A 26,457-nucleotide genomic window follows, 5' to 3' on the forward strand; every position below is an offset into this window, starting at 1 on the left:
TTATAGGAAATCATAGGTTCTGTCAGGCCTACTTGCTCTCGGTTCTCTGTACTAACATTTGGATGTTTATCTGTGAGTACACAGCCAAGTTAAAAACTAAAATAAGCTTGATATTTATGAGACATTCTAATAATACTAATTGGTTTTGTTGTTTTAATCATTGAGGATGACCTAAATACATATTTCTGGCTGTCATAAAGTTAGATGATCTAAATGTCAGTGCCTTATCATTCTCATTTATAAAACTTTGACAGGTTAAGTTAATTTATTCCTTTAAACATAATTTGGTTCAAGTTAGAATCTAATTTTAATTGTTTAAAATTAGTTTAACTCAGACTTAAAGGTTAATTTTAACTTAACCTTTTTATGTTATACCTTGTATTATAAATAATTGTAAATGACTTTTGTGAATTTTGCTCAGTGTATACCATTTAATTTTAACATTTAATTTTTGTCTAAGAATTTAGTTTTTACTTTGCTTCACCCTTTTTTTTCTCAGTCGTGAAGTAAAATAGACATCTCTGTCAGGATTTTATTTTCAGGTCTTACAAATATGATTCTTGAAAAGAGTTTGGTTTAAAATAACTTTAATATTTGTATGTTCTTTTTATAACAGATTAGAAAATGCCTTTTATGAACATGCACAGACTTATTACTATACTGAGATTAGAAGAGTGAAATCTCATAAAGAATTTTTGAATAAAACAACACACCAGGTATATATTTTTTCAATAACAGAGGCATTCTAGAGTACATTTTTCATTATTGATTATTTTTAAGTCCATTATTACTTGTCTTTAATACGTTTATATCTTAAATGGCTTCAGTACTTCTCAAGTTTTTTAAAAAAATCTTTTAAAATCTAACTTGTTTTTAAATTAAACTCTTTGCCCTTAAAATTTGTTTTTAAATTCCTTACCCTTAAAAAAATTTTTAAAATAGACTTTAATAGACCTTTAAACTATATTTATGTTTGTTGGAATAATAGTTTAATGTTAGTTTTGAATTTTCCTTTATACTTAATGTTTTCTTGTAATAAACATTATTAGAATTTTCACATTTTAAATATGTATTTAATAGTGCTTCTTTCATCCTTTTTTTTTCCAGCTTTTATTTGTTAGACATCAGTTCAAAATAGCTTTCTTCAGTGAGTTGAAACAAGATACACAAAATGCTTTGAAGTAAGTTTCTGAGTTTTCAAACTGAATTTTTCTTATCTTTATGTTAATGCTAACATATTAATGGTACTTTCTGAGTCTAAGCCAAACTGAAATTAATTTTAAAATGTTTATGTTGATTAGATTCAAGAATTTAATATTTAGTTTGTCCAAAAATTAATAGAATATAATTTGAGATTTTAAAACATTTTTTCCATTACAATATTGTAAGTAAATTTCAGAGTGTCATAAAAATTTTGGGTCTAATTTAATTAAATTTCATAATCTAAAGAGATAAAGTGTAAAATTTTCCCCATCTTCCTGACTTTTTTTGCTTGTTAAGTGGAATTTTTGTCTTAAAAGACTGATTTCCAAAGTAAATAAAAACTAAATATTATTTAAATCAGATTATGGTTTTTTTTAAGGTTTATGGTACTTTCATTCCAATCATCTATGATTTTCTTTTTAATTTTTAATTTTATTTCTTTGTTTATAAATATATAATGCCCATTGGTAACATCCTTTTCCATTTGAAGGATCTGCCTAGTAGGTTCTTGGAGATTAGTTGTCAGTGTGTTGATAGTGGCCAAGCAGATAACCTTTATTTTTACCAGTCATAACTTAATGAAAAAAAAACACTCTTTTTAAACTTTAACTCAGTTTTTTTATTTACAATGACAATATAAAAGGGATGAAAAACTAATTATTTATTCTATTATTAAGGAGATGGAAAAAAACAGAAGTATATTTTAAAGCTCTTAGTCATAAGAATATTGTAGAAACATATTTTTATTTATTGTTGAGGTGCTAAACACCAAGTTGTGTTCTCTGAATCTTAATGACTTCATATAATTATAATTGGCTTTCATGTAGTTTATTTTTATGGATTGCGTTAAAACCATTAAATTTTAACACCAATTAATATTGATTTTAAAAAACCTTCAAGTTCAGGTCTATTAAAAAATAATCCCCCAAAGAAAAAAATTTAAAAAAAAAGAAATTCAGAGTATAGTTTTTACTATGGAGCAGCCTGTTTTGATATTTTCTCTTTGCCTCCCATCTTAGGGTAGGCCCCATTCCAACAGGGCTCTTCTTTCTCACCTCTATTCTTCTGCATTAGCCACCCTAATAAGGATGTTTCTTCTCCAGCCACTGCCTGAGATCAGTGCTATCCTTCACTGGTGCATGTACTTAGGTTTTAAAAGTTGTTGATCTCTGTTCTGTCTTGATATCACCTTTGCTAATGCAATGTTTGAGGAGCTTGTAAAGGATATTTTTTTTAAAATGTATTTTTTAAACAGAATGCTCATTTGTCATTTTAATTCTAAGTAACTTTCATTTGTCAACTTGTCTTCCATTGGTTAATGATGGATATTAATGACAATGTACAGGAAATGGTTCTGCTCTTTATGAAAAGTCAGTAATTCCTTCCAAATATATTATTAATCAATAGATCATTTTTAAAAACATTGGGGATGAATATATGCTGTTATTGAGCTGTTGAGTGTTAAATGTTGAGTAAAATTATCTCTTCTTTATAATAATTTTGTTCTTAGGAAACTTTTTAAATTAATTTATATCATAATTAACCACCTTCCTTGCATTTATATTAGGAATTATAGGACTGCCTATAATCTTGTACATGAATTGAGAGCTCATGAAACCAATATTCTGGAAATCAAGACCATGGCAGGATTTATAAATTACAAGGTAATGCTTCTACTTCCAAATACAGGAAATTTATCTTAAGTATTATTGTCTTTTTTTAAAACTCGAAAATCAAAATTAGTTCTTGCTCTGAAAAGTTGATGTTTGATTAATGATGCTCTCCTTTTTTGTATTCTTTTATTCAAAAGGGCCTTGATTCTTAGCAGCCTAATAGCAGTGGTTTTCCTTTTGAGTTCATAGGTACTGGTTGGAAGTTTTTTGGTGTTTAGTTTTGAACAGGATTAGTAAGAAGAAAACTACCTAAATTACTGAATTTTAAATGATACAACATATTAGAACTATATAAGCCTTTCTTGGTTTATTGGCACAAGTGTAAGAAAGGTATAACTATTCACCCTATAGAAAACTTTTATAACCATTGTTTGAGCATTTTAAGATTTTATGTGGTAGTGATAGCTCCCTCTCCACCTCAGCAGGCAATTAAGGGGTGTTTGTTTGCTTTTAATTTTTCAAACTCTTATTTGAAAGAAGTCTGGTCTTAAGTTGGTAATGTGCAAGCAAATACTTCAATTCATTATTAGTGTAAGTGTAATTTGTACAGCTTCTGTAGAAAATATTTTTGCAGTGACTGTGTAGATTTAAAGTGAACATTTTTTTTGACATAGCAATTCCCTTTCAGGAAATTTATTTGACATATGTGCTAACACTGGCAAATCATATCTATGAATACTTATTATATCTTCTAATAGGAAACAATTGGGAACAAACTAGCAGTAAGTGATTAGTTATATAAATTGTAACTCTAAATAGTAGAACTTTATACACCTATTAAGAATGAGACAGGGTTGGGGTTGTGGCTCAGTGGTAGAGCACTTGCCAGGCATGTGTGAGGCCCTGGGTTCGATCCTCAGCACCACATAAAAAATAAATAAATAAATTAAATAAAGGTATTGTTTCTAACTACAACTAAAAGAAAAATAAAAAAAGAAAGAATGAGACAGTTCTGATATATAGATATCAAATGGTACCTAAGATACTGTTGGGTGAGAAAACTGAGACATAATTCAGTGTGTCTCATGCAAGCTGTTAGCATATTAGTTCATGTATATAAACATACATATACTGTGTGTAGAATATATCAGGAAGCATATGCCAGAAACTGGTTGCCTATGGAAAGAAAAATTAGGTGTCTAAAAGACAGGAATGGATGAGACACTTTTTGTGTATTCCTTTATTTCTAAAAAATAAAATTGAAAATTATAATAAGCATATGGAAATTAATTGAGGCTTTAATTATTCTGTTTTTTCTCTTACCCCAAATACACATAGATTATATTGTTTTGAAATAATATCCCAGGGAAAAGTTTTTGAAAATTTCTGTAATCTGTGTTTTCTATAGAAGTAACTGTACTTTGTGCTACAGAAAATCTTCAGTATTCTGACAATTCTAAAACCGAAAGTCAATCTGTTCTTTCTCAATTGCCTGTTGAAAATACTTTACCTGAGCCCATCTTTAGGTTCTTTATTGGGAATAACTGGGTATAATTATTTGGTATAAGTTTTAACATTCTGTATTTTAAAAAGCTTTTCTAAGATATAGAATAAATTCAGTGTAAGTGCTGAATTATTTTATTTAATTCCTCAAAGATGTTTATCCTTGCGTTTTAGCTTAACTATTCTTATGAAGAAAATAATTTATGTTGCAAAGAACTTCAGAGAATAAAGTTCTGCCGTCTTTTTAAAGTTATTCTCAAACTTTACATGTTTTTAAATGAATTTGTCTTTTGACTTTTTTCCCCCCTTATTTTGGGGCTGATTTTTACATTTTGCAGATTTGTAGACTGTGTTTTCAACACAATACCCCGTTGGATGCAATTGCTCAGTTCCGAAAACACATTGATTTGTGTAAGAAAAAAATTGGAAGTGCGGAATTGTCTTTTGAGCATGCTGCATGGATGTCTAAACAGTATGTTTTAAATTGTACTTTTAGAATGTTAAAAAAAAATAACACATGGGGCTTGAAGAAATGGAATTAGCGTGGACTTTGGTTCTAAACTGAGTTAGGTTTTTTTTTTCAATAAGATTTTTAATGATATGATGCACATATATTTCTGGTAATAGTATCTGTTGATTGGCTCAGTTTTTTAATGGAAGTCATTTAATTCATATTGCTATCTTTTTCATTCAACATACATTCATTTGGTTTCTGCTGTGTATCTATATCCATAGAATACATCAGCGAGCAAACAAAACTCCTACTGTCACAGAGCTTTCTGTTTGAGACTTATGTTTAAAAATTGCTAGAAGGAAAATTTTGTCAGAAACTTGGATGTATTTTGAGCAGTGAAAACTATGTTGAGATCTAGTTTGGTGGTATATCTGTAGACTTGTTAGTGAAGAAGAGGTGAATTTATCTGTAAATCTCACTGAGTTGTTTAGAATTTATCTATAACCTTAAAATTGGTGTGTATTAGTCTTATACACTAGAAATTATTACAAGTCTTAACTGTGAATCAATAGCATTTTAATATAAGTTGCTGAGATCATAGTTCCCAGTCTGAATAATTACTGGAAATAAACTGCCTTTTCATTTTTTTTTATTTCTTGATTTTTTTTTTTTTTTTTTTTTAAGATTCCAGGCCTTTGGAGATTTATTTGATGAAGCTATTAAGTTAGGGTTAACAGCCATTCAAACTCAGAATCCTGGTTTCTATTATCAGCAGGCAGCCTATTATGCTCAGGAGCGGAAACAGCATGCAAAAACTCTTTGTAGTCATGAAGTAAGTTACCAATTCCTGTGTTATCTGGCATTTAGGAAATTTATTAATCTTCTCTTGAAAGATCTTAAGACTGATTGGTATTATAATTTGTTTCCAAATCGTTTTTTATTGTTTTAGGAATTATGTTGTTTTTTTTTGTTTTAGGAATTATGACTATTTTTCGTTTAGGCCAAAGTTCTTCACTTTTATCTGTGAATTAACTGGAAGTTTTTCTATTATATGTGATTTCCAACTGTATTTATTAAATGTATTATATTTTTAAGCTGTCATGTTGTAATCCAAACACAGTATTTTAAAAGATGATTAAAATTAAGTATGTTAAGAATATGAAGGACTGGGCATTGCAGAATGTAAAAAATGACAATTCTGCCAAAAAATTTGGAAAGCTTTAAAACTAAACATATCTTTTGACCCAGAATTTTATTTTCAGAAATCCAAAGTAGATAATAGATTCTAAGAGATCAGTAGCAAGACATATTTAAAGTCTCATAAATGTATTAATGATAATATAAATTAAAAGAAGATGAACAACTATAGGAAATATGTTAAAGTATGTTATTCTAATTAAAATATGTTTATTCTCAGCAAGATCTGTTGTTTTGAAGAATAACTAACGATATGGTGAAATGCACAGATTATATTTAATTGGAAAATTATTCCAATCAATAACAAATTTTTGTATAAAAATCTATAAGAATAATGTTTACTTCTTAACAAGTGATAGAAGGTTTAGATGTAATTTAAGAATTTGGGGGGAAGGGTACCAGGGATTGAACTCAGGGGCAGTTGGCCACTGAGCCACCTCCCCAGCCCTATCTTGTATTTTATTTAGAGATAGGATCTCACTGAGTTGCTTAGTACCTCACTTTTTGCTGAGGCTGGCTTTGAACTCACCATCCTCTTGCCTCAGCTGGGATTACAGGCATGCACTACCGCACCTGAATGTAATTTAAATTTTTATCCTTTTGCTTTTGGGTGTTTTTACACATTCTTCAGGAATGCACTTATATTGCATTTTGGATTCCAAGGGAAAAGTTAAAAAGAAGAAAAAGAAAGCAATGTAAATCTGTTGGATTTTGCTATCAAAAATACCCACTTTCTGGCTGGGGATGTGGCTCAAGCGGTAGCGCGCTCACCTGGCATGCGTGGGTGCTGGGTTTGATCCTCAGCACCACATTAAAAAAAAAAAAAAATAGAGATGTTGTGTCCACTGAAAACTAAAAAATAAATATTAAAAAAAAATTCTCTCTCTTTCTCTCTCTGTCTCTCTCTCTTTTAAAAAAATACCCACTTTCTCCAATATCAGAATTAATAACAACAGAAAGGATAAGAAAATTGTGTCTTTGAAACTCTTTGTAATAATGTTTTTGTTTACAAAGAATATTTATACATAGGGAATAAATATCAAACATACTTTGCAATTTTTTTACTGGTTTATTATAGCCAAGATAAAAAGAAAATATAAAGTCTTTAGTTGCTGTGAAACCATTTGTTAAAATTAGATTGATTTGTTCAGTTTTTATAAGATTTTCTAAATGCTAGATGAAACATTTTTAATTTAAATTTTATTAAAATTTAATTCATGTTAAAAATATTCACAACTGTGTTATTTGAATGTATGTTTGATGTCTGCATTTGTGAAAACTTATTCAGTCATAGATTGTGTAAGAGTCCATTTGTGATGGGATAGATAAACTCATATTTAAGTTTGATTTTTAATTCGCAGGCTTCTGTAATGTATCCCAATCCTGATCCCTTAGAAACACAAACAGGCGTCCTTGACTTTTACGGACAAAGACCGTGGCGACAAGGAATACTAAGTAAATATTTTTCTTTCCATCACTTATTTTTCAATTTCAAAAGGCCAAGATAGCTATCACTATTTTTTATGCTTAATGTGGCCAGTAGAAAAATTTTGTTGAAATAAAAATATATGCTTTTGAAACATTTTTTTTCAGATATGTAGTTTTTTAGATTTTAGATTTGTTTGTATCACTATATCATAGGTCATTTTTAATTAAAGATATTGATGTGATTAAAATATTTAGACATCTTAAATAAGCCACTGTTACTACTGAAACTTTTTAATTCCAGTTAACTTTAATGATTAATGTGACCTTTTAAAACAACATTAACTTGTATCACTTTAAAAACAATTTATAAGATGGGTACAATTGTGCACCCCTATAATCCCAGCCACTTGGGAGGCTGAAGCAGGAGGATCACTAGTTCAAAGCCAGACTCAGCAACTTAGTGAGACTCTTGAGCATCTTATTGAGACCCTGTCTCTAAATAAAAAATAAAATAAGCTGGGGATGTGGTTCAGTGGGTAAGCCCCTCTGGGTTCAACCCCTGTACCCCCCCCAAAAAAAATTCCCCAAAATTATCTACATCCTTTTTGTGTTTTATACATATTTTAATTCAGGCAACATCAGTGACAGTGGAATCTATCTCAATTGTTAAGAGGTTATGTACTTTGATCTTTATAGAGAATTTGTAGAGAATGATATGAATATTACTCTTAAGATGATTCCACTAGATAAAAGAACACTGAGCTCATTAATGTTCTCTGCAAAACAGAGATCACAATGAAGTTTTTGTTAATAAAGCTGCCTTAGAATCTTGAAGAGTCTAGAATAGTTGATAATCTTAAATACATTATATTACAGTAAAGGACTCCAGGAGTGTACACATACTATATTTATGTGAAGATTTAAGTTAAATGAGCTGTTTAAAATGGGTTGCGTCTCATCTTTCACAGGTTTTGATCTTTCTGATCCTGAAAAAGAGAAGGTGGGAATTCTTGCCCTTCAGCTGAAGGAGAGAAATGTTGTTCACTCTGTAAGTTGTTGTTTTTTCCCCCTCAATATAAACTAGTTTTTACAGAATTCAAGAAAATGAGATTATTTAAATGTTTCATACTTTCTATCTTTTCACAGGAAATAATAATAACTCTCCTGAGTAATGCTGTTGCACAATTCAAAAAGTATAAGTGTCCAAGAATGAAAAGTCATCTAAGTATGTATCCATAACATGCTAAAATTCATGCAACTTTGAGTAATTTTAAATTATGTACATAAGTCTTTTTTTCCTTTCATAGTGGTTCAGATGGGAGAGGAATATTATTATGCAAAGGATTATACCAAAGCTTTGAAGTGAGTCTTATTTACTATTTATTTTTAATAAGTATTCTGTTTACCTTACAGTGAAATAGAAGTAGAACTTTATATTGAATTTATTATTTCCATATTTCTATTATATTCCATTTCTGTGATATTTTTCAAGTGCCTTCTGTTGGCACTATCTTTTTCAGAGTTTTAGGAAATCTCAGGTTTAACTAAGTATGAAAAATACCTGTATCTCAGTAAGATTTTCTTACATTAATATAAAATGAGACGAGCACTTTGTTATCTCTAAGAACTCTTCAAACCCTTCTTGTGAAGCTCTTCATTATGCCTTCTCCTTGTCATCCCTTAGATTGCTGGATTATGTGATGTGTGATTATCGGAGTGAAGGATGGTGGACTCTGCTTACATCTATATTGACTACAGCTCTGAAGTGTTCCTACCTTATGGCCCAATTAAAGGATTACATTACTTATTCCCTAGAACTCCTTGGAAGAGGTAGTGTGATGTTCTTTTAGTAAAAATCCAATCTACAGAACTATTTCACTTCATTAAACTTTTTAATTGGAAAAATAATTCAGTCTAAGCTATTTAGTAGTACTTGGATTATGTGCAAGTCATTGTGCTTAGTCATTTTAGAAGAGGTATTACTCTAAATTATTATAGAAACATTAAGCAGGATAGTGAATTTAGTTCTAATTTTATTTCTTCATTTTAGCTTCAACTCTGAAAGATGATCAGAAATCTCGTATAGAAAAGAACCTCATAAATGTTTTAATGGTAGGTTGGAATTCTTTGTGTAAGATATGTTTCAGGGACATGTATACCTAGATATTTTTTCCAACTGATTGAACAAATGTTTACCTCTGTGTTGATGCAGAATGAAATTCCAGATCCTGAACCTGACTGTGATGTCTTAGCTGTGAAAACTGCTCAGAAGCTGTGGGCAGACCGAGTTTCTCTGGCCGGCAGCAATGTTTTCACAATCGGAGTACAGGACTTTGTGCCATTTGGTAGGTTGCTAGCATCTAAAATATTATTTTAGGGAAATCATCCTTCTTACTATAAAATAAATAGATGTAGAATAATAAATATAAAAGTCAAGAAAGAATTTTCAAAGTATAATCATTTTATGGCTAAATTGTGATTTAAAAAAAAATTTCTCCTAAATGTCTTAGGTCAAGATATTAAATGTTTGATTTATGTCTTAAAACATACTTTGTTCATTTATGTACTTCAGGCATAATTTGAAAAGGCAGTTACTTAAAAGGTTTATGCTTTGATTTCTAGTCAGGTCTTTTGACACAAGTTAATCTTAAAATGGTTCTTTTCACTTTAAAATTTTGTCACTGACATTTTAGAGGCAATACTGATTTTAAAATTAAAGACGGCTTTGAAACTTATTTAACTTTTGTTCATTTTTAAAAAGTGAGCTACATTTATGTCTGTCGAACTGTCTTAGTTTAGCAGCCTGTAAGAATACCTTAAGTAAGAAATCAGTAAGAATGCCAGTGGGTCTCTTCTGAGTAAATATAATTCATAGAATAAAGTGTTTGGGTTGTGAGTATCTGGTAGTGTATAACTCAGCTCTTTTTGTTTTACTTCTAGTACAATGCAAAGCCAAATTTCATGCCCCAAGTTTTCATGTTGATGTTCCTGTTCAGTTTGACATTTATCTGAAGGCTGATTGTCCACATCCCATTAGGTTTTCCAAACTCTGTGTCAGCTTTAATAATCAGGTAATAGTACTTTTTAATGTATTTTTATTGTGTTTATTATTATAGCTTGCATTTTCTAACTACATAAAATGAACTTAGTGAATTTTAGGTCTTAATGGTTTCATAGTAATAAATAACTTCAGTAAGGTCTGTAACATAAATATATAAATATAAATTATCTATTTATATTTCTGAACTCTATCAAGTCAAGTATTATACTTTCCCTACTCTTGAGTTTTATTTATTTTTACTTCTTGTTTATGAAATATTAAGAATTCCATGTGTGTATATATTTATAATGTCTAACTTAATTTCAAATAAGATTCAGAATTGAATATAATCCAATTTTCAAAATCATTTGTTTCCATTTTCATTTTAATGTTATTTGGATATTATAGAACAAATACATGTTTAATATTAAAAAATTTAAGATGGAATAGATGGCTATAAAGTGATAAGTAAATGATTAAATGTATAATCCTCCAATTTTATTCTCTTGAGATTCTTGAGGTTCTCTCTGTTAACTTCTTGAGTAATATAGATATTTTTCATTTATGAATATATAAGCCACTTTTTTCTTGAAGAAATGGGAACATACTATATTTCATGCACTTGAACATTTTCAAAGTATGAAATAATAAAATGAAGTTATAGATTACATTTTAGCTATTTCATTTACAAGCTCACTTGACGGATAATTTTCTTTTGTTCTCCCAGAAAGTATATTGAGCCTTTAACCAACAAGCATCTATTGAGAGTAGTATTCTGAACTTGAAAGATTATAGCATATCATCCCATCACAATGTAAGCATTGGGAGCAGGGACTAATGACTCACATATTGTTCAAGTAGATAGTGAAGACTGAATTGTGTAGTATAACCTAGAAATCTATTTGCCAAGAAAAGAAAGGAAGTTCCAAGAATGAATATGGTACTAAGATAGGTATAAAAGGATGGAAAGGGGAGAATATGTTTGACAGTGAGAAAACAGTGCAGTGAAATAGGAGTACACATTCTATATTTATGCATAAGTCAAGACAATGACCTCAAAAGACCAGAGAGTTTTTAAGCATAGGTGGTGGGAAATAAGTCCTGATGGTTTACAGGAGCCTTGAAGAGTTAAGCAGAGATAGACTAAATAATAAATGGAAGTCATTTAAGATTTATTTATTTATTTGTTCTTTTATCCATGTTCTAGTTATTAGATGGTAATAAGGAAAGGACATTATCTGTTTTAATATGATTTAATTCATACAAACTGAGAAATGTCTTTAACAGAATGGTTAAATGGACCTAGATTGCCCCAAAATCAGCATATTTTATTTAACTTCAAACCCTTACCCAGGGATTTCTTTGAATTAGTTTGAGAATATTAAAGCAAGAGCATGGAATTTATGTCTAACAAATTTCTGTAGTAGCAAAATAGAAGGAAAGAAATGATGTTATGGAAACTAATTAAAGGCTGTTTGTATTAACCCAGCTTCAAGATATGAGGATTTGAATCAGGATGCTAGTGGCAGGAATGGAGATGTAAGGTGCAAGAGGCATTTGAAAATAGATAAATCTGAATTCTTGACCGAACAGAGAGAGTAAGGAATGGGGATGGGATGAACAAAGGTCACGAGGTGGACCTAGCAAATCTTTCATAACCCTTTATAGTAAGAGTGACAGCCATGGTTTCAGCTTGTATGTGTAATCATTTGGTAAATTATTTATTTTTCTTACTAGAATCATAGTTCCACAAGGATAGGTCTTTTTTGTTTATTTATTTTTTCCCAACATGAAATACTCTTAAGTCTGAAATTAGAATGTTACTCTAGGGACTCTTATTTTACTTTTTCCTTAATGTCTTAGTATTCCACTTATTTTTCTTTCTTTATTTTAAATAAGAAACATAAACTACTTCCATAATTTAAGTGCTACATAAAGTTTTAAACATTAAAGTATATTCTGAATATAGTTTATTTGAAATTCAAGATGCTGATCATAAGGAAAAAAGTAGAATGCCTAAGTTTTATAAGCATACACTAGAAATGAAACTCATAGGAAATGTATAAAAATTGAACTATGTAAGAAATTCTTATGAAGGTAATTCATCTTGGGAAGCTCTTGATGTTTAATGAACAGGTGTGAATGTGGCAGTTATGCAGATCCATACATGAATGATGTCTCTGTTTATCTATTTGTGAGAAGTATGTTCTTCTGGGAAGAAAGATACACATTCAGTTTGGGATCTGCTGACTTAGTTGTGAGGGGATTTTGTTCTCTAGACAATCATGCCTATAAGCCTGTAGTTAAGGAAATAAGAACAGACTACCATAATTTTTATGTGGGAGATTTTAGCACAAAGGTACAGAATATGTATAAATGCACAAACTTGCTAATGAAGTAAACATAAAGAGAAAACAATAGAACTGAAAGAAAGCCAAGGACCAAAACTTGTGGGACCCCTGAATTCAAGGGACCTAGTAAAGAATAAAGGCTTTTGAGGGAAAACCAGAAAGTAACCAAAGAGGATGAGAAGTAGGAGACAGTGCAGTGTCTCAGAAGCCATGTGAAAAGTAAGCCCTTCAAGAAGCTCTTCTTTGTTGCACAGCATTGGGGCAATAAACAACTTATTTCTCTCTCTACAAAAAGGATATCTAAGTATTTTCAGAAATCAGGTTGTGTTTAGTGAACTGTTTATTCTTATGGCAACAGTGAGTAGATAAGTGCCTAAATTTGGCATTAAAATATTTCCTTTTATTAATAACCCATTGTAATGCTTCAATAGCATGGAGTTAAAACTAAACTAGCTCTAAAGCACTTGGCTTTTAATGTTAGCAAAACAGGTGACATTATTTAGCCTTTGTAAATGACCATTGCTAACCTCTTTTTCAGGAATACAACCAGTTCTGTGTAATAGAAGAGGCATCTAAAGCAAGTGAAGTTTTGGAAAATTTGACCCAAGGAAGGATGTGTTTAGTTCCTGGTAAAACAAGAAAACTGTTATTTAAATTTGTTGCAAAAACTGAAGATGTGGGAAAGAAAATTGAGGTTAGTTGCAGAACTTGTTTTAAAATATTTTTAATTACAAAAGCAATGTGTTTAGGTCAAATAATTTAAAAATACATAATTTTTTAAATTAAAAAAAAAAAGAAAAGAAAATCTCCCACCTGGATTTCCCAAGGAAAACCAATCAGGGTAATTTGATAGGTTTCCTTATAGACATTTTATTTGTAGTTAAAAATTTTTTTCCCAAAAAATTGGTAGTTAGAATAAGATATACTTCATATTTGTAAAATATCTCAAAATTGACTATTGTCATGTATAACTAAATGAACTAATAAAAAATTGGTAATATATACATAATACTCATGCTTTTTTCACTTAATACTGTATATTATATATCATTTCATGTTAGTAGGTAAGACTGATCTCATTTTTTAATGACTACATAATATCATTTAAGGAATTTCGAACAACATATATTGTATAATATGTCAAGTATATTTTGTATAATTTATACTAAGTATCTTTTTAGTGTTTAAACATTACTGATTGCATATAGTTAAAAGAAAAAGTAGTGATGAATATTTTAAAAGATTGATTTAATATAGTTAAAAAGTTTTAGAAAATATATTATGAAAGTAATATTTTATAATATTTTATTTGAACATACGCTCTGGAACCAAACTGTGTGGTCTTAAATTCTAACTCATCAGATGGCTAGCTTCTGAACCTGGGCAGTTACGTAACCTCTCTGTTTCTGTATTCATCTTTAAAATGGGGATCACAGGGGTACCTACACCTTAGAGTTTCATGAGGTTTAGATCAGAAATATAAATTGCTTAGAATAGTGATAAGCACATTAAGTGTTTGTTTGCCATGACTTGAATGAGAATGATTTGTTATTTTAAACTTACTAAAATAGATGATACCTAGGTATTCTACCAGTATTTCCATAACAATTTCTGTGAGGCTGTTGGTCTTATCATTAACCAGTATTGAGAGTGTTTTCTTTGTTTTATGGTCATGGGGATTGAACCCAGGGCCTTGTGTGTGCTAGGGAAGTGCTCTACCCCTGAGCTATATTCCCAGTCCCAGAGATTTTTGCTTATTTGTTTTACAAAAAGTTCTTCATGATTTGACTAAATCCCTAATGATGTATTTTGTTTTTTACATAATTGAAGAACTCTACTATATATAAATCATAATTAATAATCCTATTTTGAGCCATTTTGTTAATGGATTTAATTGAAAGGAACATTTATTCAAACTATAAAAAATTTTATTGCTAATACTACAAATATTCTAAGGAAAAATGTTTGTGAAATTAGAAACTAGGTTGTAGATGTGTAAGTGGTCATTTAAATATTTATTTCTTCATCATCTACTAATTGAGCATCTGTAATATCAAGTACTGTGCCTAGGTATTGACATCATAACTGCACTGTACAGTCTCCTGGCTTGAAATTCAGGTTATGATCTCAATTTCAAAGATGAAGAAGTTGAGATTCAGAGTACAGTAAGTTTGTGTCCCAGCCAGACTAAGTCAAAACATTAAGCATTCCAAAACAATAAGTGTTCTGCTTCCTGCTACTCTGTGGGTCTCTGGGTGAATTTTTATAGTAGCCATTCTTAGAGTGATTTTGTTGAAGAGGATGGTGACAAACACATGAGATGACATTTCTAACACACCTTTCCTCTTTCAGATTACTTCTGTGGACCTTGTTCTGGGCAATGAGACAGGCAGGTGTGTGGTTTTGAGTTGGCAGGGAGGAGGAGGAGATGCTGCTTCCTCCCAGGAAGCCCTGCAGGCTGCTCGTTCTTTCAAAAGACGACCTAAACTTCCTGACAATGAGATTCACTGGGACAGCATAATCATCCAAGCAAGCACCATGTAAGTCTGCTTTGCAAGGCAGATTGTTAAAGATCACCTTCTTTTTATTTGTATTGGAGAATGAACCCAGGAGTGCTTTACTACTAAGCTAACTCCCCAGTCCTTTTTAGTTTTTAGTGAGACAGGGTCTCACTAAATTCCTGAGGCTGGCCTTGAACCTGTGATCCTCCTGTCTCAGCCTTCCAAGTCACTGGGATTGTAGGTGTGCGCCCACCATGCCCAGCTCTTGTTTCTTTTTAATATCTTATTTAAATACTTCAAAAGAAAACAAAACAAAACCAACAGTTGCTTAGCTTATGTTTCTTTTCAAAGGATTATTTCCAGAGTTCCAAACATTTCTGTGCATTTGCAACATGAGCCTCCTGCTCTGACAAATGAAATGTATTGTTTGGTTGTGACTGTTCAATCTCATGAGAAGACCCAGATCAGAGATGTGAAGCTCACTGCTGGTTTAAAACCAGGTAAGCATTCATTTTTTTAAGTTTGATATTATTAATCCATCATAAAATAAGTGCCATAGTGTCAAGGGTAGGACATTTGTTTAGAAGATAATATAATATAGGGCTCTTCATCAAGCATTGATTGTTATGATAACATTTAAATTCTCTATGTCTTAAAACCCCAATATATTAACACTCTTAGGACAGGATGCGAACTTAACTCAGAAAACTCATGTGACTCTTCATGGAACAGAACTATGCGATGACTCCTACCCGGCTTTACTCACTGACATTCCTATTGGAGACTTACATCCAGGAGAACAGGTGAATTTGGCCTGTGGGGATTGGAGAGGAAATCAGCTGGTTTGTAACTTTAAATATGTAGCAAGTTTTAGATAGTTCTGGGTTGTTTTTACAACATATCCTAGTACTAAAAAAGTGATTTAATTAATGAACATTTTATATATTTGAATATCTAGAGTATCTTTGGCAGTTTTTATACAAGAGATTTTGGAACAGATGGTCCTAATATGGAGAATTATTGTATAAAATAAGTGTTGTCTGTAACTTAGTGCATTAGCACATCAACTTCTGTTTCCAAACCAAATACAAAAATTTATTGGGAAATTGAGGGCAATTTAAAGAGAGAGAGTGTGATAATGATCCTACTTTTATACCTTGGCAGTATACTAAAGGTTCTCCATGGTGGGAACTTCAATTAGTTAGATTACTTATACTGTAACAACCTATAAAGAGAAAGAATTTGGCCAGTTGGTCTAGTAAACTCTAAAAGTTGGAAATATTATCCTAGAATGTATCAGGAGAAAGTCTCTGTAATATTAAATTATAACACTTCGTTACAGCTGGAAAAAACATTGTATGTTCGCTGTGGAACAGTGGGATCAAGAATGTTTCTTGTGTATGTTTCTTACCTGATCAATACAACTGTTGAAGAAAAAGAAATTGTTTGCAAGTGCCACAAGGTATTTCTTTTTCATAACTTTATGGAGCACCATACATGGAACAATTCTCTCTTATATTATTTTAGTTAATATCTTCTATGTGACAGCCTCATCTTAAAGTGGCAATCATAATAGCACCTTTTTCCTTGAATGATTGCATAAACATGGATAGTGATTATAAGTGTCTGTCGCATTGCTTCTTGTTGCTATATTTATTATTATTATTATTTTAGTCATTTTGAATCAAGGCGAGGTAAAGAGTATGCACAAGAGGAAGACCCAGATTCTAGGCTTGGCACCACTAGCTTTGTGGCCTTAGGCAAGTCACTATATCTTTCTTAATAACTGGTTCTATAAAATCCTGCTTCACTGGATCTGGAGATAAAATCATATAGAAGAAAGTACTTTGCAGAGTGAATTATACATAGATAACTTACTAAAAATAGTTCTCAGGTTTCTTTATGTATATTTTTAAAAACTTCATCTAAGAAAAAGAATCTTGCTTCTTAAAGTTTAGCTTGGGATTATTTATTGATCAATTAAAAATTGTGTTTTGTATGCCTTCTATTTTAAAATTTTTATTTATATAAAATGTTAGAAAAGCCACTGAATGTACCCTTCGAATTTTCTTGCAGGATGAAACCGTAACAATAGAAACAGTCTTTCCATTTGATGTTGCAGTTAAATTTGTTTCTACGAAGGTATATTCCTGTGATACATACTGGAAATCATTTGGGTTATAGAAATCGGGCTGGGGATTTGGCTCAAGGGGTAACGCGCTCGCCTGGCATGCGCGGGGCGCTGGGTTCGATCCTTAGCACCACATAAAATAGAATAAAGATATTGTGTCTGCCAAAAACTGAAAAATAAATATTAAAAAAAATTCTCTCTCTCTCCTCTCTCTCTCTCTCTTTAAAAAAAGAAAAGAAAAGAAATTGATGGGAAGAAATAAAATGATTAGTATAATTGCTTACAGACCTTTTATCTTTGTTTTTGACAGTTTGAGCACCTGGAAAGGGTCTATGCTGACATCCCTTTTCTGTTAATGACGGACCTTTTAAGTGCCTCCCCGTGGGCCCTCACTATTGTATCCAGTGAACTACAGCTTGCTCCTTCTATGACTGCAGTGGATCAGCTGGAGTCCCAAGTGGACAAAGGTGAAACTTCAGATTATTCCCATTTAAATGGCAGAGAGTTCTGTGTGTGTAGGCCTGTGTGTCCGTGTGTGTGTGTGTGTGTGTGTGTGTGTGTGTGTGTTTGAGCAAGCTAGCAATGTAAGAGTTGTTGTTTTTTTTTTTTTTTTGGTAAATGAGGGAACTTGAAGCTTAACACTTAGAATTAAGGTAGTATTAGTATCATTTACCCTTTGCTTGAATATTCCTTATTTTAAAAGATCAAATTTTTACTCTGAGGAAGTTAAATTCTGAAAAACATACTTAAAAGTAAAATAGAAATTCTTTTGGTATTTGAATTTTTTTAAATGTTGTTTTTTCTTATTAATTTTTAATTGTTTATTGTTTCGTGTAACTTTAAGTGGGACAAGATGTTTAGGAAAGTAGAACATAAATTTCCTAAATCACCCAACTAAAACTTCATAGAACAGATTCAAATCCAGGATGACACCTCTGGTTTAGCGTACCTTAGGCTTTTATGCTTCTTGAGCTGTTTGAGGTAATAAAGTTAATTTGAATATTAACCTAAGCAAAAGTGTACTCAGCTGTTTTACAAGAATAAATATTAAGAGAAAAAAGTCATGATATATTTATAAAGTCAAATATAGAGTTGTCTATTTGGTAATTCAGTCACTGAGCACTAACTGCTTATAGGATTCAGTCATTTGAAATACAGATTAAAATTAAAAATTAGATGAACAGTTATCAGATTTCCCACACACACACATAAACACACAAACATACATAAATGCATACATGTGCATTTGACCTGTAAATACATTTCAGTATCTTTAAATAAATAATCTACAAATGTTTATTGAGTGATTCACTGTAAGACTCCAGGCCAGGTTCTTAAGACATCAGAAAGATTAGACAGTCTCCATATTTACCATTTCTGTTTAGAAAACTCATCAGAAAGGAGGTACTAATTTCCCTTGGAGTGATAAAATAACTAGATTTTTGTCAAGATCTTGGCATCAAATCTTTATGTGATGACAATAGATAGAGGTCAAACGTGTCTCTAGACCTCTCTATTTAAATGCTAAAAATAATTTCCATGTTCTCTAAGGTAATTATCATTAAAAACATTTTGCTTTTAGAGTGCCTTTATTGTCAGCATCATTTAATGTGTATTTTTAAATGGTTTGAACCTCCTCTGATTTAGGATCCTGTTGCTGCTATAACAAATGACCATGAAATTAATGGCTCAAAATAACACAAAACTATAAAATTATGGAGGTTAGAAATCCTAAAAACAAGGGGTTGGTTTCAGTGAATTCTTTCTTAAGGCTCTTGAGAAGAATGTGTTTCTTGGTCGTTTCCAGCTCCTCTGGGCCACTTGCATTCCTTGGCTCATGGCTCTTTCCTTTGTCTTCAAAACGAATAGTGTTAGCACTTCTGTGTCACAAATTGCCATATGTTCATTCTTAATAAATTTTGTGATCATTTTGGTTAACTTAGAATTTATGGAGGGTTTTGGTAGAGCTTAGGTTTTTAAAAAAGCTATTTCCAGAGATTTGAATTGATGCATTTTCAAATTTACTAAACTACAATATCATTTGTTAGTCCTTAAAACTACTTTAAAGAACTTAATTGAAGTAAAAATTAACCCATTTTTTTCCTTTTCACTATGGATTGTTATTTATCTACAGTCAGATCTCCATTAATCTATCACAGCCTTCTTCATTAAAAAATTACAAAAATGCTGGGCATAGTGGTACATTATTATAATCCCAGTAGCTTGGGAGGCTGAGGCAGAAGGATAGCAAGTTCAAAGATGGTCTCAGCAACTTAGCAAGGCCCTAAGCAACTTAGTGAGAATGTGTCTCAAAATAAAAAATTAAATGGGCTGGGGATGTGGCTACGTTGTTAAGCACCCCTGGGTTCAATTCCTAGCACCGAAAAAGAAAAAATTGTCATAAAACAATAACAACCTCATGTTTGGGAGTGTTGTTATTATTTCAGAGTTTTATTCACAAATGTCCTAAAATTGACATCAGAAAGGCAACATTGCCTGGTTGTATTTAAGGGAGTGATATTGCAGGCTGTGAAGTGCTAAAAGGTTGAGAAGACTTGGTTTAGATGAGCACTAAAGGAATTTACTATAAAATTAACAAAAGGAAACAAACAGGTGATTGGTCACACTAGAACATAATGAAGTAAATGTGATACATTTCCACTTGAGTGGTACTGATAATGAATATTCACTCAGAAAGAAACCCAGAATTTTTTAGATTCACATTTTGTGTACTTTAAGGGTGACTTATGTTTTCTCTTTTTCTCTACTCTAAATTTTTTTTTAAGACATGAAATGATTTGGAAAAAGAATAATAATCACTGTGGTGATCATTCTACCTCCAAGCTCCTCCTGTTCATTAGTTTTGGTATGACACACAGATTTCTCACTGGTTTTTATCATAATGAAATATTGGTACATTAGCACAAACACTGGACCTTGTGGTCTTGAAAAAGTCATTTGATGTCTGGGAACACTACTATCTAAGTTTCTATAAATATTATTTAATTCATAATGTAAACCTTTTTTATATTGCTTAAATATGAAACTCTCATAGATGAAACCACTGTGTAAGATTATAAAGTTGTCTTATAGTTGTCTTACAGACTGGAGAGAGTGCTAGTGAATGCTTTTGTCTTCGATGCCCATCTGTTGGAAATGAAGGTGGAGTAGCAACTGGACATTATATTATCTCCTGGAAGAGGTAAATATAATATCTATTCTATCTCTTCTTCGTGTCTTTGTTAGTCTAATACTTTATTTGTGATTGTCATTTATCATTCTGAAAAGCTGAATAGAAATCATATGAATATAATCAGTCATGTGCTAAAAACACAGACTAAAACAGAAAATTAAACTTTAATTTGTGTTTTCCACAGTTTTGTTCTATATAAAATTTCGTTGTATCTTAATGAAATTTCAGCCATACTAAATCTGAAGATAGGATTATGAGAACACATAAGGTGGAAACTGTCTTCTTTGATAGTCAATATAATTGTCTATATAGAAAACCCAAGGGAATTAAGAGTTTGGGCAATGTTCTGAATATAATATCAATATACAAATATCAATTATTTTTCTATATGTCAAAAATAAGCCTCTAGGCAATGTACTTTAAAGAGAGGGAGTGGGGATATAGCTCAGTGGTAGGGTGCCTGCCTAGCATGTATGAGGCCCTGGGCCTAATCCCAATCTCCCCCCCACCCTGAAAAAAAATAAATAAGAGTAAAACAAAAATATTGTTTTCATGATAACCACGATTCTAGTATATGTAGGATTATACTTAATAGAAGATTTGCCTTGCCTTTATGGAGATAACTTAAAAACATCAGGAAAACCTAAGTAGATGGGAGAGATACACAATGATCTTGTGTAAAATTTAATCTCTTTAAGTTTTTCTATAGATTCAGTACAGGTCTTTAATATTTCAACAGGTATTTTTGTGTAACTGGATGCTTGATTCTAAAATTCATACGAGCTGGATGTGGTGGCATACACCTGTAATCTCAGGGACTTGGGGACCTAGGGCAGGAGGATTGCAAGTCAGCCTTGACAACTTAATGAGACTTTATCTCAATATAAAAAATAAAAAGGACTGGGGTTGTAGCTCAGTGGTGGAGTGCTCAGTACTGAAAATAAAAATTATATGCAAAGGAAAAAAGTCAAAAATAATCAAAATACTCCAGAAAAAAGAACTAGGCGGTGGTTCTTGATTCCAAGACTTATTATAAAACTATAGTTGTCAGCACTCTTGGCTCAGGAACGTGTAAATTAGCCAATAGACTGGAAGAGAGAGTCTACAAATAGACTTGTAGATCCATACCTGTATGGAACTGATATTTTACAGAGAGAACATTGCAGATCAATGGAGAAAGGATGAACTGTTTTATCACTGGTGGTGAATAATCAGCTGTTCATTTGGGAAAAATTTGGAATTAAACTGTATACTAAATATAAAAATTCATTCTAGGCATATTAAAGATCTTATTGTAAATGATAAAACTTTATTACTTTGAACAGAAAGCATAAGAGAATTTCATTATGACATGGATTAGGTCTTAAAGATCTCTAAAATATACTAATTAATTTGATTGATTAAAATTAACTTTTCAGAGAAGACATTTGGCATTTGTTTTTTTAGGGATTGGCTAACTTCACTTAGCATGATCTGCTCTAATGCCATCCATTTGCCTGCAAATGCCATGATTTTGTTATTTTTTAGTGCTGAGTAATATTCCATAGTATATAAATGCTACATTTTTTTAATTCATTTATCTATTGAAGGGCATCTAGGTTGGTTCCACAATCTAGCTATTGTGAATTGTGCTGCTATAAACATTGATGTGACTGTTTCCCTGTAGTATGCTCTTTTTAGGTCTTTTGAGTATAGTCCGAGAAGGGGAATAGCTGAGTCAAATAGTGGTTCCATTCCCAGCTTTCCAAGGAATCTCCATACTGCTTTCCAAATTGGCTGCACCAATTTGCATCCCACCAGCCATGTATGAGTGTACCCTTTTCCCCACATCCTTGCCAGCACTTATTGTTGTTTGACTTCATAATGGCTGCCATTCTTATTGGAGTGAGATGGTATCTTAGAGTAGTTTTAATTTGCATTTCTCTTATTGCTAGAGATGGTGAGCATTTTTTCATGTATTTGTTGATTGATTGTATATCCTCTTCTGAGAGTTTCTGTTCAAGTCTTTGGCCCATTTGTTGATCGGGTTATTTGTTTTTTTGTTGTTTAACTTTTTGAGTTCTTTGTATACTCTAGAGATTAGAGCTCTATCTGATGTTTGAGGGGTAAAAATTTGTTCCCAGAATGTAGGCTCCCTATTTACCTCACATATTATTTCTCTTGATGAGAAAAAACTTTTTAGTTTGAATTCATCCCATTTGTTGATTCTTGGTTTTAACTCTTGTGCTATAAGTGTCTCAAAATGGGATAGGGAGGAAGAAGACTACCACTAAATAGGGAAGAGAGGTGGGAGAGAAAAAGAGGGAGAAGGGGAGTTGCACGGAAGATGGAAGGAGAACCTCATTGTTATACAGGATACGTATATGATGTTGTGATGAGAAAAAGAAAATAAAAAGTGTGTCACATTAGACTGGATAGAGAGAAAGGATGGGAGAAGAGGGGAGGAGTAGGGGGATAGGGAGGGCAACAGAATAGAATAGACAATATGATTGATGTATGTACATTCCATGTATGTATTATATGTCAAAATACATTCTGCTGTCATGTATGACTAAAAAAATTAAAATAAATCATATGGTAACAAAAAAATTTAAATTTTCATTTCTCTAAAAATATGAGTGAATAGACAAAGTACAAACTGGGAAAACATGTTTGCAACAAGTTTAACTGACAAGGATTAGAGTTCATAGCAAGAACTTCCATAAGTCATATTAAAAAAGATAGGTAATCTGTCAGGAAGGTGAACAAAATACTTGAGTAGGCAGTTTAAGTAGAGGAAACCACATAACCAATAAACATACATATGGAGAGAAACTCAACCTTCCTATTAATTGGGGAATGACAAATTCAAAGCATGCTTTTGAGATTCATATCCCACTAGCTTGAAAAAAAGGAAAAGGGTTAACAATACCAAGTTTACTAAAGATGTGGAATATACTAGAACAATTGATTTAGAATTCTAATAGGCACTGCTAGATCAAGTTGAAGATATCTGTAATGATGCAGACATAGGAAAGAGCTGTACCCAGAGGACATATGGAGAAGAATGTTCATAGCAGCACTGATTATAATAAAAAGTTTGAAAAACTAAATGCTCATCAACAGGGAAGTGGACAAATTGAGGTACATTTTTGCAGTGAAATACTACTTACAAGTGAAAGTGAATGAACCAGAGGTGCACCTGTCAATATCATAATGTAAAATGAACGTAGCAAGCTACAGATGAGAATATGAACAAATTTGTATTTATATAACATTGAAAAGCATGAAACATACTACATGTTTCTTAGGACTTTGTATATAATTGGAAAGAATATAAAGAAATACATGGGAATGATGGATATCAAAATACCAAATTTAGGATAGTGGTTTTTTGCTTTTGTTTGGTTTTCTTAGGGCTGGGACTGAACCCAGGGCCTCACAAATGCTGAGTTACGTCCCAGCCCTAAATTCAGAATAGTGGTTTTCTCTAGAGGGGAAGATGGACAAGTAGGAAGAGCCATGTAGGTACATTTTATTATCTTTCTTAGTCTGGGAGACAGCTAAATGATATTTCATGTGTTATTCTCTTAGTATGCCTTAATTATTTTCATATTTTAAAAAATGTAATATAATTTATTATTTAAAAGTGAGAAAAATCATTTTAAAGGGAATATTTTATACAATTCAGAGTAATGAGTAGGAAGATCTGAATGGTATGGTGATCACAAAAAGGTTATTATGAGTTACCAAAATTAACTGAGAAGAAATTTTTACCCCCAAAAACTCAGTGTTATGAAGAAAATTTAAAAAGTGACCTTCAAGCCTTCAAAAAATACATTTATTAGATGTGATCCCATGGTTTTATTATTTATTATTCTCATGTTACAAGTTATAAGCAGAGAACAAGAAATTCTCCAATGGTTCTTCTCATGAAGAGCTCTGATACCAAAGCCTGACAAAGGCAGAAGATATAAAGAAAACTATAGGCTAGTAGTTGTCAAGCTCTGTGGTGTCAGGACACTTTTACACTTTGAAAAATCATTAAGAATTCTAAAGAACTTTTATTTATGTGTTATATGTGTCAGTATTTACCATATTAAAACTTAAAGCTGAACTTTTTAAAAAATAAGAATGGAAAAATGTGGTTTTACTAAGAAATAAAAAACAAATCCAACTTGTCTTTTCTGTCTTCTAATTCTGAATTTATCATATTAATATTTAATTTACATGTTGATAGGAATTAAAACATCATTTTAGAAGTACTGTTTAAGCAAGACATAGTGGCACATGACTGTGACTATAATCCCAGCAGCTTAGGAGGCTAAGGCAGGAAGATTGCAAGTTGAAGGCCAGCCTCAGCAATTTAGTGAGGCCCTAAGCAACTTAGTGAGACCTTGTCTTGAAATAAAAAATAAAAAGGGTTGAGATGGTGGCTCAGTTGTTAAGCTCCACTGGGTTCAATCCCCAGTACCAAAAACAAAACAAATGAAGCACTGCTTAATTATTTTGTCATGCTACCATCATACCACAGATATATTTATTATTGACAAAGGATTAGATGCTTTATGTCTTGCTTTTTGCTGTGTAGTAGTGTAGTGTGAACTGCTCCATCTCTAAATAACTCTTCATATTTCTTTGGCATTCACATAGCTGCCAGCCACCCCTGTAGTTTATCATTCTTAACCATAACATGGGGGAAATATTGAACATTTTTATAATGTTACTATATACATATATACTTTATACATATGTACTCCTATGTAAATGTTAGAACACCATTTTTTTGACTGGTAGTAAAATACATTTTAATTTTTCAGTTTCCACTATGTACTTTTAGTGAGTTATAACAGTGCCCTTTAAGTGGTCTGAGGCCCATCAGTGAACCATCCATCCTTAATGAAATAAGGAGTTGGTGTCATAATGTAAATCACCATTCTACTTCCTGCATTAAGAAAGTCCTACTCCCAAAATCACTGAATCAAATGATGTGCTTCACGATTGCCAATCTGAAACAACTCCTGGGTTGTCTTCTGTTAGCAGCAGCAGCACCCATGGATTATATCCTTTATTCATCAGAAATATCCAAAATAAAATGAGATTCTGAAAGCTCTTACTTTACAAAACTGCTTCCATTAGTCAAGTTTTGGGAATGGATAAATATATTTCCTTTGATACTAGTTGGTGAATACACATGTTCCCTGCATTTGATTTATTAACATCCTACATAAAATGTGAGTTTAAAAGATAGCCTTTTCTGCCGTAGGACTTCAGCCATGGAGAACATCCCTGTCATCAGTACAGTCATCACGCTGCCACATGTGATTGTAGAACATATTCCTCTCCATGTGAATGCAGGTAGCAGGAATTCAAATTTTGCTTGATAAAAAGGATTCAGTAATAATATGTATTTTTAGCTTCTAAGGTTTTTAAACTTTGTATTATGAAAAGTTTCTGATGTTTATAAGTGGATTATGGCCAATCTTGTTTCATTTCTGCACTGTATGCTCTTCCCATCTCTATTTTTGGAAAAAAAAGAAAAAGAAAAACCCTTGATGTCATTTCTTATGCAAATATTTTAGTTTACCTCTTTAAAAGTAATGGCTATTTTCCTCAACATAATCATAATACCATTAGTATGACTTTAAAAATCAGGAATAAATTCTGAATATATGAATATTCTGAAATTCCAGTGTTGAAATGTTCTTAATTAACCTTGAATGTTTTCTAGTTTAAGTTTAGTGTACTTCAAATTATGAATAAGTTTCATCCTATCCATCTCAGTCTTTAGGTATGCTGACTCCCTCTTTCCTGCGCTACTCCTCCCTGCCACTGTTAACCCCTCCATTATCTCTCTTCCAGTG

General features: G+C 31.7%; 1 protein-coding gene across 3 annotated transcripts in view; it reads left to right on the forward strand.

The window, feature by feature from the left end:
* Trappc11 (trafficking protein particle complex subunit 11) overlaps positions 1–26,457 on the forward strand; it is a 44,291-nt gene that overhangs the window by 10,837 nt on the left and 6,997 nt on the right. For all 3 annotated transcript variants that reach the window (XM_078031024.1, XM_078031025.1, XM_005329230.5), the window contains 22 exons: positions 617–716; positions 1,108–1,181; positions 2,771–2,867; positions 4,658–4,791; positions 5,458–5,605; positions 7,332–7,425; positions 8,367–8,446; positions 8,545–8,623; positions 8,706–8,760; positions 9,083–9,228; positions 9,449–9,510; positions 9,611–9,743; positions 10,339–10,469; positions 13,328–13,483; positions 15,142–15,329; positions 15,642–15,790; positions 15,972–16,093; positions 16,633–16,752; positions 17,367–17,432; positions 17,732–17,888; positions 20,515–20,623; positions 25,860–25,951. In XM_078031024.1, coding sequence (XP_077887150.1) covers positions 617–716; positions 1,108–1,181; positions 2,771–2,867; positions 4,658–4,791; positions 5,458–5,605; positions 7,332–7,425; positions 8,367–8,446; positions 8,545–8,623; positions 8,706–8,760; positions 9,083–9,228; positions 9,449–9,510; positions 9,611–9,743; positions 10,339–10,469; positions 13,328–13,483; positions 15,142–15,329; positions 15,642–15,790; positions 15,972–16,093; positions 16,633–16,752; positions 17,367–17,432; positions 17,732–17,888; positions 20,515–20,623; positions 25,860–25,951 — 2,492 coding nt within the window. The remainder of the gene's footprint in view (positions 1–616; positions 717–1,107; positions 1,182–2,770; positions 2,868–4,657; positions 4,792–5,457; positions 5,606–7,331; positions 7,426–8,366; positions 8,447–8,544; positions 8,624–8,705; positions 8,761–9,082; positions 9,229–9,448; positions 9,511–9,610; positions 9,744–10,338; positions 10,470–13,327; positions 13,484–15,141; positions 15,330–15,641; positions 15,791–15,971; positions 16,094–16,632; positions 16,753–17,366; positions 17,433–17,731; positions 17,889–20,514; positions 20,624–25,859; positions 25,952–26,457) is intronic.

This window comes from Ictidomys tridecemlineatus, chromosome 14 (genome assembly GCF_052094955.1).
Source record: "Ictidomys tridecemlineatus isolate mIctTri1 chromosome 14, mIctTri1.hap1, whole genome shotgun sequence".
NCBI lineage: Eukaryota > Metazoa > Chordata > Mammalia > Rodentia > Sciuridae > Ictidomys > Ictidomys tridecemlineatus.